Below are 12975 nucleotides of genomic sequence, written 5' to 3'. Positions count from 1 at the left end.
AATTGCCGTATCTGATGGACTAGCAAGACATTCTGCACCAAGTTTTAAAACGAAGCATGATATTTCAGGGTTGTTGTCCTTATTTGACAGTGTAGATCAGTGCCCAAACCTATGTAATTCCATGGTAGTTCGTGTAATGACACATTTGTAACATATACCAGTTTGCAATGTGTCATACACTGACTTTCCGATTGAAAACGTTAGAATAAATTGCAGTAGCATACAAGTTGTGCATTTCTATTTCACGCTTCCCTCTGTTACATTTTTAAAACATTACTCCTTGAGTATGGTGGATGTGGGTGTTCACTGCTTTTTAACCATTTCCAAACCAGGGCATTATATCCTTCTCGAGGGTGCATTTATTCAGAGATATTGACAGCTTCTTTGAAAATAGGAAAATATACAGTGCCTTGGAAAACAAATATTCACATTTTGTGCACAACTCATATCCTCGAGGCACTGCCGTTTTCAACCTGTATGAGAGAAGAGGACCAAAGTGTATGCAAGCCCTGGTTTATTGTGAAAAAGACTGAAAGTAAAGAAATCTTAACACACAACATTTTAGAACATTTGAATAGCAGTAAATGTTTTGTGTTGAAATATTGTTAAAATGTTAAATTGGCTAGTTGACATAATCAGTTACTGGCCCAGTGAGTCACCTGAGTGAGCCATTAAGTGAGCCACCTGAGTGAGCCATCTCAAGTTAAGGAAAATATAAATTCAAAAACCAAACAAATGTCAAGAGTGAACATTATTACAAGAGTTAATATGACTGTAAATATAAAACATGTTACATACACAGTAAATCAAAATACTAACAATTAAAAAAAAAACTTCAATATACAATACTCCTGAAAAACTGTCTGTTTCCCATTTAGTCTCCACCATCCTGTTACTTGGAAACCTGAAAGTGGAAAGAGAAGAGGAAACGTTAAATAAACCAAATATCTCTCAAATCACAAAAAAAGTAGTTCGTAGAGCCTGACCGATACAGTGCCATCAGAAAATATTCAACATTCAGTTGTGTTACAGCCTGAAGAAGAAGAATCTTGTTCAACTGTTGCCATGCACCTGCAAACAGTTTGCTCAGATGTGCGAGTGCCTTTTGAATTTTGAGTTGTGTTACAGCCCGAATTCAAAATGGATTACATTTACCCCCACCCATCAACACACAATACCCCATAGTGACAAAGTGAAAACATGTTTAGAAGTTTTTGCTCATTTATTTAACATGAAATACAGAAATCTAATTTACATACGTATTAACATCTGAGTCAATACTTTGTGGAAACACGTTTGTAGGCAAATACAGCTTTGAGTCGTCTTGGGTATGTCTGTATCAGCTTTGCACATCTGGATTTGGTGATTTTCTCAATTTTCCTTGCAGATTTTCTCACGCTCTGTTAAGTTAGATGGGGAGTGGCGGTAAACAGCAATCTTCAAGTTTTTCCACAGATTTTTAATGGGATTCAAGTCTGGGCCACTCAAAGACTTTCACATTCTTGTTCTGAAGCCATTCCAGCATTGCTTTGGCTGTATGCTTGGGGTCATTGTCCTGTTGAAACGTAAATCTTCACCCCCAGTCTAAGGTTGTTTGCACTCTGAAGCGGGTTATTATCACAGATTGTCCTGTATTTGGCTCCATTCATTGTTCCCTCTATTGTTACCAGTCTCCAAGTCCCTGCTGCTGAAAAGCATCCCCCATAGCATGACACTGCCACCACCATGCTTTACAGTAGGGAATGTGTTAGACAGGTGATGAGCTGTGTCTGTTTTATTCCAGTCACTGATTTACATTCAGGCCAAAGAATGTAATTTTTTTTGTCTCATCAGACCACAGGATCTTTTGCCTTATGCTCTCAGTCTTTTACATGCCTTTTTGCAAACTCCAGGTGTGCCGTCATGTGTCTTTTTCGCAGGAGTGGCTTCTGTCTGGCCACTCTCCCATAAAGCCCAGATTGGTGAAGTGCTGTAGAGACTGTTATCCTTCTGACAGGTTCTCCCATCTCAGCCAAGGAACTCTAGATCTGTCAGAGTGGTCATTGGGTTCTTGCCCAGTTGCTCAGTTCGGTCAGACAGCCAGCTCTTGGCAGTCTGGGTAGTTCCAGATTTTTTCCATTTCCTATGATGGAGACCACTGGGCTCTTGGAAACTTTTTCAACACTCAATTTTTTTTTTATACCCTTCCCCCAGATAGAATTGTGATTAAGCATACAGTATATCTCAGAGCTCTACGGACAGTTCCTTGGACTTCATGGTATAGTTTCTGCTCTGACATGCACTGTCAACTGTGGGACTTTATTTACACATACAGAGATGTGTTTCTTTCTAAATCATGTCCATGGCCACATGTAGACTTCAAATCAAGTTGTAGTGACATCCCAAGGATGATCAAAGGAAATTGGATGCAATTTGGAGTGTCATAGCAAAGAGTTGTGAATACTTATATTGAAAATGAAATACAGATATATTTCATTTACATATTTTCAATATAAAAAAAAAACATGTTTTCACTTTGTTATTATAGGGTATTGTGTGTAGATAGATGGGTTAGGGGAAAAAAATACATTCAATTCATATATAATTCAGGCTGTAACACAAAATGTGGAATAAGTCAAGGGGTATCAGTACTATCACCAATATTGTCCTTTTTAACCTCTATATCGGTATGGGCCGATATTCACTGATAACCGATATTGAATAAACAGAATGAAACAAGGGAATCTCATGCTGATCTGAACACCTGCAGCCATTTTCATGACATTATTATTGTCACAAAGTATGACATCAACATTTGAAGCATAGTTATTGGACAATTGCTCTTTTGGATGGAAATGTATGAGAATTCAGAGTAGAAAAATGACACTTTTTCACTTCCCACTCTAAAAACAATATATCGGCATAGGTAAGTTTTGCCACCCCAAAAATCGTAATCGGACCCCAAAAAAACATATGGATCGGGCTCTAGTAGTTACAATCTGAAAACATACACAGTGTTGTTGACAAATATTGGAGAGTTGAAACAACCCTTTGAACACACACAGAGATCTATAGGAGATGAGAAAAACAAGCAGAACGCTCTGTGGACTCCATGTTGATTACCTTTTAAGAAGAACCCTGTTCCTCCTTGACCTTGTTCTCCGCCTCCATCTCCTCCACCCCAGCCTGGGTCATCAGGTCACCAATGTTCTTCTCCAGGTCATCGATGCGGCCACTCATCTCATCGAGTACTCTTGTCAAGGAAGTGGGAACAACATTCAGGTACCATGCCTACTATACAAAATATCCCAAACTCCTATCCATAGAACTAAGAACTACCAATCCCTTTGACCCAATCTGTCTGCTTGTTACAGCGGTCCATCAGTAATACAATGCCGATATTAATGTTCTGTATTTTGAAATGTTAGCAAAAGTTGTACATTTCACTGTTATTAGTCTACAACTGTTGTTTACGAAGCATGTGACAAATACAAGCGTGATTGATTGATTTACAAAATTGCTTCAAACCGGCTGTATCTGAATGATCAAGTCATTGATATCATTAGACTACGCTATGAGCAATCCAATAAAATTGTAACATAAAACTGTGTCATTCTGAAAGTCTGTCTTTGATAGCATTGAAATTGTGAAGGCAGGATATTTCTTCCAATGATCTGGTCTGACATGGTCTGGAATTTATCCTGCGTCTGCTGCAGCAATGTCTGGACCTGTAGAAAATGAGGAGAAGGAGGACAGAACATGTTGTAATAACTGTTTGTTGCAATGTGTGGGTGGACACGTTTATATCCTGTAGTATAGCAGAATCTTAGTGCATGCATGCATACTATTGAACCTTGTGGGCGTTAAGCTGCCTCCGATGCCTACACAACAGGGTGTTGCCTCCACCGCTGATACCATGGAAACCATTGGGATTTGCAGTTTTGTCGCCAAAAAACAAAAGTCAAGCTTTACAAGCCGGAACACAATTACATTTAGCCATCTATCACCCATCTATCAGTTACATTTCAATAATAATAGCTGTAGCTAGCTAGCTAAACAGGACTAAAACAAAGGTAATGTAGCTAAACAGAATTTGACTGCAACTATTTCATTGGAAAAAAGTTAATGTTGCTACAAAAACGATTGGAGAAAAAAACAGTTATAGCAGCACTTTAGCCAGTTAGCCAGCCTGCTAGCTAACGCTAGCTAGTTCTCAGGTTTTCAAATGGGATACGATATGGCAAGGATTTGGGACCGTTAGCTAGGTAATAAGACTCACCACCCCAGTCAGGTCCTGTACAGATTTCGGATCCTGGATCTCTGACATTGCACTAAATTCGTGGCGCTGCTGTACGATAGACCACTGGCTAGTCTGAGACGTCTTCCTTCTCTGCACACGAAGCGAAACAACCGTGAATGACTGAGGGAATTATTTTACACTGGCCTGGATTGAACCGGGCAATGGCCGTTTACCTCATCGGGTAAAAACGGAGAGGGAGGAGCGCCCTTCTCAAATGGAACAGTAATATGCACCGCTTGGTCATGTTGTCAACAGGGCAGAATGGTGCATCCTCCAGAAACATACAACATATATTTTACAATAAAGTACATTTTCTAACTAGTTTTACTTGGGATGGCAGATAAAGGGTTTTTATCAAAAGCAATCACGTGGAAAAAGACATACTCTAACTAATTACTACACGTGCTTGATTACCAAACTTTGGTTTTGAGCCAATTTCGCCGTTTTAGTCAGAGCATGGCACCTGCTCATGCCCGTAAGGCAGCCCGGTTCCAAATGCAATCAACTTTGAGCCGGTGCTAAACACGATCACACGGGCGCCAGAGCGAGATTAATCGAATCCGTCACTGACTAGCTACAGACCCCCAACGAAGCGTGAGCATTCTAAATCTCGCGAGTTTACCAAAACGGGAAACGAGCAAACGGTACTGGATTAGAAGCCTTTATAAAATAATGCAACAACATTAATGAGTATTTGGAAGAAATAGAGCAGAACCTGGAACATGATGCATGGCGAACAAGCATTTAGTAGGACATATATATTTGAAAGGAAATTGCATCCTCCTCGATTTGGTTGATGAAACGCACATTTATTTAATCGCCATTCATTTTCTGCCGGTTGAATTCACTCAACTCTTGACTTTTTCTTATCCTGGCTTTGATTAACAAAAGCCTCCCTATCAAATAGGTAGGTTGGCTACAGTCCGTTTTTATTTCTCACCTCGTGTTGATTTGTAATTCATGCCAGAATAAGAGCTCAGCAGAAGTTTCAACTTTGAAACAGGTTACAGTTTGTCTGACTGATTTGCAGTTGAAAAGTAAATAAACAAAACTACGACAAAATCTTACACATTCTGTTTAGGGCCTACCTATATGCACAATTGAACTAACGGAACTAAAGTCTGGCATTATGTTCGGTGCATTGGATCAGAGCCTACTGGTGGAAAGCTGTGCTGTGGTGTCCCATGAGTTGTGAGAGACATGGACAACAGACTGGGTCTGGGTGATGAGGAGGAGGGAGATGTGGGGACCCTGTGGCACTCTTTGGACTGGCTGACATCCTGTGTGATGGTGGTTGGAGGGGCTCTGCCCTACGCCTCACAGTACCAGCAGATCCTTCGGACCAAGAACACAGACGGCTTCTCTACACGCGTCTGCCTGGTTCTGCTGGTCGCTAACATCCTCCGCATCCTCTTCTGGCGAGTGGGTTTTGGGTGTGGGGGGGGGGGTAGTAAGGTTTACCTGGAGTTAATGCAGTGTCAGGTTTTCTGCTAATGTGTGTGTGTGTGTGCGCGTCTGTCTGTTTTGTTTGTGTGTGTGTGTTTTCACACCTGCAGGTTTGGGAAGCAGTTTGAGGTGACTCTGCTCCTGCAGAGTGTGGTGATGATTCTCACCATGCTGGTGATGCTCAACCTCTGCTGCTCTGTACAGAACACCAACCGTATCAGCACCAAACAGCAACACATCACAGGTAACAGCAAACATATAGCACCCATAGAATAACTATCTAACAGCCATCTAACTTCGGCTCCAGGCTTTAGTTACGTTGAAAGCTTGTGGCAAAGGCTAACAACAACCATTTAAAAACCATAAGACAGCCATCTATCACCATCTATCCACCATTTTAATAACCATCCAGCCACCTCTGCAGCTGTTCTATTGTTTTACCACTGGAGGGAGATATTAACCTTCCATTATTTACCTGCTGTCTGTGTCTCTCTGTCTGTGTCTCTCTCTGTCTGTGTCTCTCTCTGTCTGTGTCTCTCTCTGTCTGTGTCTCTCTCTGTCTGTGTCTCTCTCTCTGTCTGTGTCTCTCTCTCTGTCTGTGTCTCTCTCTCTGTCTGTGTCTCTCTCTCTGTCTGTGTCTCTCTCTCTGTCTGTGTCTCTCTGTCTGTGTCTCTCTGTCTCTCTGTCTCTCTCTCTCTCTCTCCATCCACCCCATCTCTCTCTCTATCAGATCTGGATCCCCGTTTCTTTTGGAGCTGGGACGGCTTTGAGGACTACCTCATCTTCCTGTTGGCCTTCACGCTGCCCTGTGCCTTCACCACCCTTCTCCTCCTGGACTCCTCTCTGTTTGTGGAGTCCCTAGGCTTCCTGGCCGTGCTGACGGAGGCCATGCTGGGGCTACCACAGCTGCTCCAGAACCAACGCAACCACTCCACCACCGGCATGAGGTGAGGCTGAGGAAGCAAACACATTTTCTTCAGGAAATTGACCCACTCTACTCAGATGAAGGTTACCCGCCCTCACTCACCTGCTTGTCTCAGCATCCCCTACCAGCCATCACTCACCTGCTTCTCTCAGCATCCCCTACCAGCCCCATCTCACCTGCTTCTCTCAGCATCCCCTACCGTCCCTCACTCACCTGCTTCTGTAAGCATCCCCTACCAGCCTCCGCTCACCTGCTTCTCTCCATCTGCTCTTCATACCCATCTATTCCTCCCTCGGTTTTATAATATAATTTAGCCGTGATGGCGAACAGGGATGCAGACCCTGATGAGTGTTTTGTTGTTACATTTGAACATGTTATACATTGGAGCAGAGCGAGCCAAGTTGATACATTGTATAATTTAATTGCTTGGTATAACCAAGTCTGAGTAGGCTTTGCAATTACAAGTTCGCTAGCCTGTCACACAGTCTCTTGCGTGCCAGAGGAAAAATGGAGCACAGCTTCGCAACAGGCATGCCTCCAGCGTTACAGCAAAGAAAACGCCTTGTCTCAAAAAACATGACCAATATTACCAGAGCTACCTTTTTTTCTGCACAATTTCGTGCGCATTTGATATAATTTCACAAAACCATGTCGTGGGCGGTTTTAAACTAATCCCGGTTTGATAACGAACCAAGTCATGTTCAGTCATGTTACCTAGCTAGCTAACAACCTGGTAACTTCGCACTAGGTTTAGTCACATCTGATTGGTGTTTAACTGAAGAGAAGAACAGGTTTCATGTTTTCCCCTTACTGCCACATATCATTATGCATGTTTAATAGGAAAATATAAGCACCCACCAAATTAGTTGTATTCCTTCCTGCCATTCCTCCAGACCAATCACAGCTAGGCCTTTGGATATGAGCCAATCAGCCATTCCATGCAGCATTCTATTATACAGTGAACAGGGTCAAGTTAAATTCAATGTGTTTTATTGACTAGGAGGGTGAAATTAAATTCAATGTGTTTTATTGACTAGGAGGGTGAAATTAAATTCAATGTGTTTTATTGACTAGAAAGGAGAAGTGAAATTCAATGTGTTTTATTGACTAGAAGTGGAAAGTTACATTCAATGTGTTGTATTGACTAGAAGTGGAAAGTTACGTTCAATGTGTTGTATTGACTAGAAGTGGAAAGTTACGTTCAATGTGTTGTATTGACTAGAAGTGGAAAGTTACGTTCAATGTGTTGTATTGACTAGAAGTGGAAAGTTACATTCAGTGTGTTTTATTGACTAGAAGTGGAAAGTTACATTCAATGTGTTTTATTGACTAGGAGGGTGAAATTAAATTCAATGTGTTGTTTTGAGTAGAAGTGGGAAGTTAAATTCGATGTGTTGTATTGACTAGAAGGGTGAATATCAGTGACCAGTTTTTTTGTGTAACGCGTAGGCAGAACATTTAGAAAATGAGAACAAGCTTTTCTAAATTTAATTTAAAAATAAATAATATTTGCTAGCAACAACTGATTTTTAAATGAATTTGCCCGTGGAACAAGTTTAGAGGGTGCAATATAATACAATGATATAATATAGGTGACCCCTGGATCCACAACGTGGCCTGGGAGGCTCACAGGAATCCACAGTAGGCCCACTCTATCAATTATCCCCTTTTCAACTCATTACTTCTTGTATTCCTAGCACTGTAATTTAAGTTTTAAAACTGCAAAATTATCTTTGCGCCATGGAAACATTTGTACTATTACAGGAAATTAGCTTTAAAACTACAAATGTTCTCTCTGTCCCATGGCAAAATGTGTAGAATTGTAGGAAATTACCATGAAAACGTCAAAATTCTCTCCAATTTGAAGAGGGGGGGCCTTTAAAATGTCCTTTCCCAGGCCCGAGACTTGGTTAGTCCGACCAGGAGCTGCAGCAGTAAAACTCCTTGTATGCTTGTAGTTGCTGAATGTTTTTTCTCATCGTGAGGTGAAGCTAATGAGTGTTTACTCTGATGAGAGCTGTCCTCTGAAACACATTCCAGCCGTACCCTGAGACACACTAACCAACTAAATGAACTAAGTTTGTCTCAAATGGCACCGTATTCCAAATCAAATCAAATTTTATTTGTCACATACACATGGTTAGCAGATGTTATTGCGAGTGTAGTGAAATGCTTGTGCTTCTAATTCCGACCATGCAGTAATATCTAACAAGTAATCTAACCTAACAATTTCACAACAACTACCTTATACACACAAGTGTAAAGGAATGAATAAGAATACAGTGGGGCAAAAAAGTATTTAGTCAGCCTCCAATTGTGCAAGTTCTCCCACTTAAAAAGATGAGAGGCCTGTAATTTTCATCATAGGTACACGTCAACTATGACAGACAAAATGAGATTTTTTTTCCCAGAAAATCACATTGTAGGATTTTTAATGAATTTATTTGCAAATTATGGTGGAAAATAAGTATTTGGTCACCTACAAACAAGCAAGACTTCTGGCTCTCACAGACCTGTAACTTCTTCCTTAAGAGGCTCCTCTGTCCTCCACTCGTTACTGTATTAATGGCACCTGTTTGAACTTGTTATCAGTATAAAATACACCTGTCCACAACCTCAAACAGTCACACTCCAAACTCCACTATGGCCAAGACCAAAGAGATGTCAAAGGACACCAGAAACAAAATTGTAGACCTGCACCAGGCTGGGAAGACTGAATATGCAATAGGTAAGCAGCTTGGTTTGAAGAAATCAACTGTGGGAGCAATTATTAGGAAATGGAAGACATACAAGACCACTGATAATCTCCCTCGATCTGGGGCTCCACGCAAGATCTCACCCCGTGGGGTCAAAATGATCACAAGAACGGTGAGCAAAAATCCCAGAACCACACGGGGGGACCTAGTGAATGACCTGCAGAGAGCTGGGACCAAAGTAACAAAGCCTACCATCAGTAAAACAGTACGCCGCCAGGGACTCAAATCCTGAAGTGCGAGACGTGTCCCCCTGCTTAAGCTAGTACATGTCCAGGCCCATCTGAAGTTTGCTAGAGAGCATTTGGATGATCCAGAAGATGATTGGGAGAATGTCAGATGAAACCAAAATATAACTTTTTGGTAAAAACTCAACTCGTCATGTTTGGAGGACAAAGAATACTGAGTTGCATCCAAAGAACACCATACCTACTGTGAAGCATGGGGGTGGAAACATCATGCTTTGGGGCTGTTTTTCTGCAAACGGGCCAGGACGACTGATCCGTGTAAAGGAAAGAATGAATGGGGCCATGTATCGTGAGATTTTGAGTGAAAACCTCCTTCCATCAGCAAGGGCATTGAAGATGAAACGTGGCTGGGTCTTTCAGCATGACAATGATCCCAAACACACCGCCCGGGCAACAAAGGAGTGGCTTCGTAAGAAGCATTTCAAGGTCCTGGAGTGGCCTAGCCAGTCTCCAGATCTCAACCCCATAGAAAATCTTTGGAGGGAGTTGAAAGTCCGTGTTGCCCAGCGACAGCTGATATGAGTAATGTAGTGTATATAAACATTATTTAAAGTGGCTAGTGATACATTTTTTACATACATTTTTCCATTATTAAAGTGGCTAGAGATGAGTCAGTATGTTGGCAGCAGCCACTCAATGTTAGTGATGGCTATTTAACAGTCTGATGGCTTTGAGATAGAAGCTGTTTTTCAGTCTCTCGGTCCCCGCTTTGATGCACCTGTACTGACCTCGCCTTCTGGATGATAGCGGGGTGAACAGGCAGTGGCTCGGGTGGTTGTTGTCCTTGATGATCTTTTTGGCCTTCCTGTGACATCGGGTGGTGTAGGTGTCCTGGAGGGCAGGTAGTTTGCCCCTAGTGATGCGTTGTGCAGACCTCACTACCCTCTGAAGAGCCTTATGGTTGTGGGCGGAGCAGTTGCCGTACCAGGCGGTGATACAGCCCGACAGGATGCTCTCGATTGTGCATCTGTAAAAGTTTGAGTGTTTTTGGTGACAAGCCGAATTTCTTCAGCCTCCTGAGGTTGAAGAGGCGCTGCTGCACCTTCTTCACCACGCTGTCTGTGTGGGTGGAACATTTCAGTTTGTCCGTGATGTGTACGCTGAGGAACTTAAAACTTTCCACCTTCTCCACTACTGTCCCATTTATGTGGATAGGGGGGGTGCTCCCTCTACTGTTTCCTGAATTCCACGATCATCTCCTTTGTTTTGTTGACATTGAGTGTGAGGTTATTTTCACTGACACCACACTCCGAGGGCCCTCACCTCCTCCCTGTAGGCCGTCTCGTCTACAGGGAGGGTGAACAGGGAGTACAGGAGAGAGCTGAGAACGCACCCTTGTGGGGCCCCACTGTTGAGGATCAGCGGGGTGGAGATGTTGTTACCTACCCTCACCACCTGGGGGCGGCCCGTCAGGAAGTCCAGAACCCTGTTGCACAGGGTGGGGTCGAGACCCAGGGCCTCGAGCTTAATGACGAGTTTGGAGGGTACTATGGTGTTAAATGCTGAGCTGTACTCAATGAACAATGGATGTTGACTTAATGGTGCTTCTTCATTATCATAACCAACAGGTTTTGGCAGACAGCCAAAACCTATAATGCAATGCACCTACACAGTGCACTATCTGGGGAATAAGTTGGCATTTGGGATGTATCCTAATAATACTCAGATGACACCCGGCTGTCTGCCAAAACCTGTTGGTTATGATAATGAAGAAGCACCATTAAGTCAACATCCATTGTAGAGTTGCGGTCACGATGATGTGAGACTGTCAGCCATACCATGCTTCTCTGTTTAAATTAAATTGGATTAGATAAATAATCATTAAGATGAGCTACATGAACAGATGCCAAGCTAATACCAGTTTGTGGCTTGGCAGAGGGAGAACGGTGCGACTGCAGACCACAATTCATCTGCAGGAATCCCTCCATATACTTTGTTTGGTACATTTTTATGCTATGACTCCAGGAGGCAGGTGCGCTCCAGTACAGTAGGTGGCAGTAACCGTATGCTAGCTAGACCTAAAGAAGACTCCGGTACACATCAGGCGGGAGCCGGCACCGTGTGCTAGTGTAACAGTGTAGTTTTCGTCCCTCTCTTCGCCCCGACCTGGGCTCGAACCAGGGACCCTTGCACACATCAACAACTGACACCCACCGAAGCATCGTTACCCATCACGCCACAAAAGCCGCGGCCCTTGCGACTCAAGTGGAACAACTACTTAAGGTCGCAGAGCGAGTGATGTCACCGATTTGAACCGCTATTAGCGCGCACCACCGCTAACTAACTAGCCATTTCACATTGGTTACACTAGCTAGTCCTAAAGTGGACTCTGTTACACCTTCTGGGTGTCATAGGGCTATAGGGTCATGTTGGACTGCCTCAGACACCAGTCAGCCTGGCCTACAGACCTTCTGGGTGTCATAGGGCTTTAGGGTCATGTTGGACTGCCTTAGACACCAGTCAGCCTGGCCTACAGACCTTCTGGGTGTCATAGGGCTATAGGGTCATGTTGGACTGCCTCAGACACCAGTCAGACCTATTTGACACTGATGATCAATAATTACCTCTTCAGTAAAATGACGGTGCTCAAACCGAACTAAAGATACACCTGGAGGGAAACAGGTGCAGCACCATGTTTCCTCTTCTCAGTGACTGTCATTCAAAGTGATGGTCAATGATCCTGTTTCTTATTGACATGTTTTCTGTCTTCAGTGTGAACATGGTCCTACTGTGGATGGCCGGGGACAGCTTCAAGACGGCCTACTTTGCCCTGAAGGAGAGCCCGCTCCAGTTCCTGTTGTGTGGGCTGGCTCAGGTACTGGTGGATCTGGCTATCCTCTATCAAGTGTGTCTCTACAGCCAAGACCCCTGGGACAAACTGGCTTAACTAACGCTAACCCTAGCTAACGCTAACCCTAGCTAACTCTAACCCTAGCTAACTCTAACCCTAGCTAACTCTAACCCTAGCTAACGCTAACCCTAGCTAACTCTAACCCTAGCTAACTCTAACCCTAGCTAACTCTAACCCTAGCTAACTCTAACTCTAACCAACTCTAGCTAACCCTAGCTAACTCTAACCCTAGCTAACTCTAACCCTAGCTAACTCTAACCCTAACTCTAGCTAACCCTAGCTAACTCTAGCTAACCCTAGCTAACTCTAACCCTAGCTAACCTTAGCTAACTCTAACCCTAGCTAACTCTAATCCTAACTCTAACCCTAATCCTAACCCTCTATCAAGTGTGTCTCTACAGCCAAGACCCCTGGGACAAACTGGCTTAACTAACCCTAACCTAACTAACCCTAGCTAACCTCAACCCGCAGCT

The 12975-nt window shown here is 43.1% G+C and overlaps 2 protein-coding genes across 3 annotated transcripts; one reads left to right on the top strand and one right to left on the bottom strand.

Moving 5' to 3' along the window:
* Nucleotides 1-497: 497 nt before the first annotated feature.
* Nucleotides 498-4425, bottom strand: LOC123730794 (heat shock factor-binding protein 1). The gene is made up of 4 exons (XM_045708767.1): nucleotides 4259-4425; nucleotides 3641-3707; nucleotides 3103-3227; nucleotides 498-904 (listed from the first exon to the last, which is right to left on the bottom strand). The coding sequence occupies exons 1-3, from the start codon at nucleotides 4304-4306 to the stop codon at nucleotides 3106-3108; spliced, it is 237 nt and encodes a 78-aa protein (XP_045564723.1). The 5' UTR covers nucleotides 4307-4425; the 3' UTR covers nucleotides 498-904; nucleotides 3103-3105.
* Nucleotides 4426-4872: 447 nt separating this feature from the next.
* Nucleotides 4873-12637, top strand: LOC106587961 (solute carrier family 66 member 2). Of its 2 annotated transcripts, XM_014176622.2 has the most exons (5): nucleotides 4873-5186; nucleotides 5430-5697; nucleotides 5836-5969; nucleotides 6456-6672; nucleotides 12364-12637. In XM_014176622.2, exons 2-5 carry the CDS (start codon nucleotides 5480-5482, stop codon nucleotides 12536-12538), a joined length of 744 nt encoding a protein of 247 aa, XP_014032097.2. In that variant the 5' UTR covers nucleotides 4873-5186; nucleotides 5430-5479; the 3' UTR covers nucleotides 12539-12637. The 2 variants fall into 2 exon arrangements, with proteins under 2 accessions (XP_014032097.2, XP_014032096.2); XM_014176621.2 differs by having other exon boundaries at nucleotides 4873-5697.
* Nucleotides 12638-12975: the final 338 nt, after the last annotated feature.

The sequence above is a fragment of the Salmo salar genome, chromosome ssa26, assembly GCF_905237065.1.
Source record: "Salmo salar chromosome ssa26, Ssal_v3.1, whole genome shotgun sequence".
Classification (NCBI taxonomy): Eukaryota; Metazoa; Chordata; class Actinopteri; order Salmoniformes; family Salmonidae; genus Salmo; species Salmo salar.
This window is presented reverse-complemented; position numbering and strand designations above follow the sequence as displayed.

Coding starts and splice junctions, on each gene's coding strand:
- LOC123730794 (XM_045708767.1), bottom strand. CDS start 4,306: ATGTCAGAGATCCAGGATCCGAAATCTGTACAGGACCTGACTGGGGTG. Junction 3,708..4,258: donor TACAGGACCTGACTGGGGTG/GTGAGTCTTATT, acceptor CATTTTCTACAG/GTCCAGACATTGCTGCAGCA. Junction 3,228..3,640: donor AGACCAGATCATTGGAAGAA/ATATCCTGCCTT, acceptor TGACAAGAGTAC/TCGATGAGATGAGTGGCCGC.
- LOC106587961 (XM_014176622.2), top strand. CDS start 5,480: ATGGACAACAGACTGGGTCTGGGTGATGAGGAGGAGGGAGATGTGGGG. Junction 5,698..5,835: donor ATCCTCCGCATCCTCTTCTG/GCGAGTGGGTTT, acceptor TCACACCTGCAG/GTTTGGGAAGCAGTTTGAGG. Junction 5,970..6,455: donor CAAACAGCAACACATCACAG/GTAACAGCAAAC, acceptor TCTCTCTATCAG/ATCTGGATCCCCGTTTCTTT.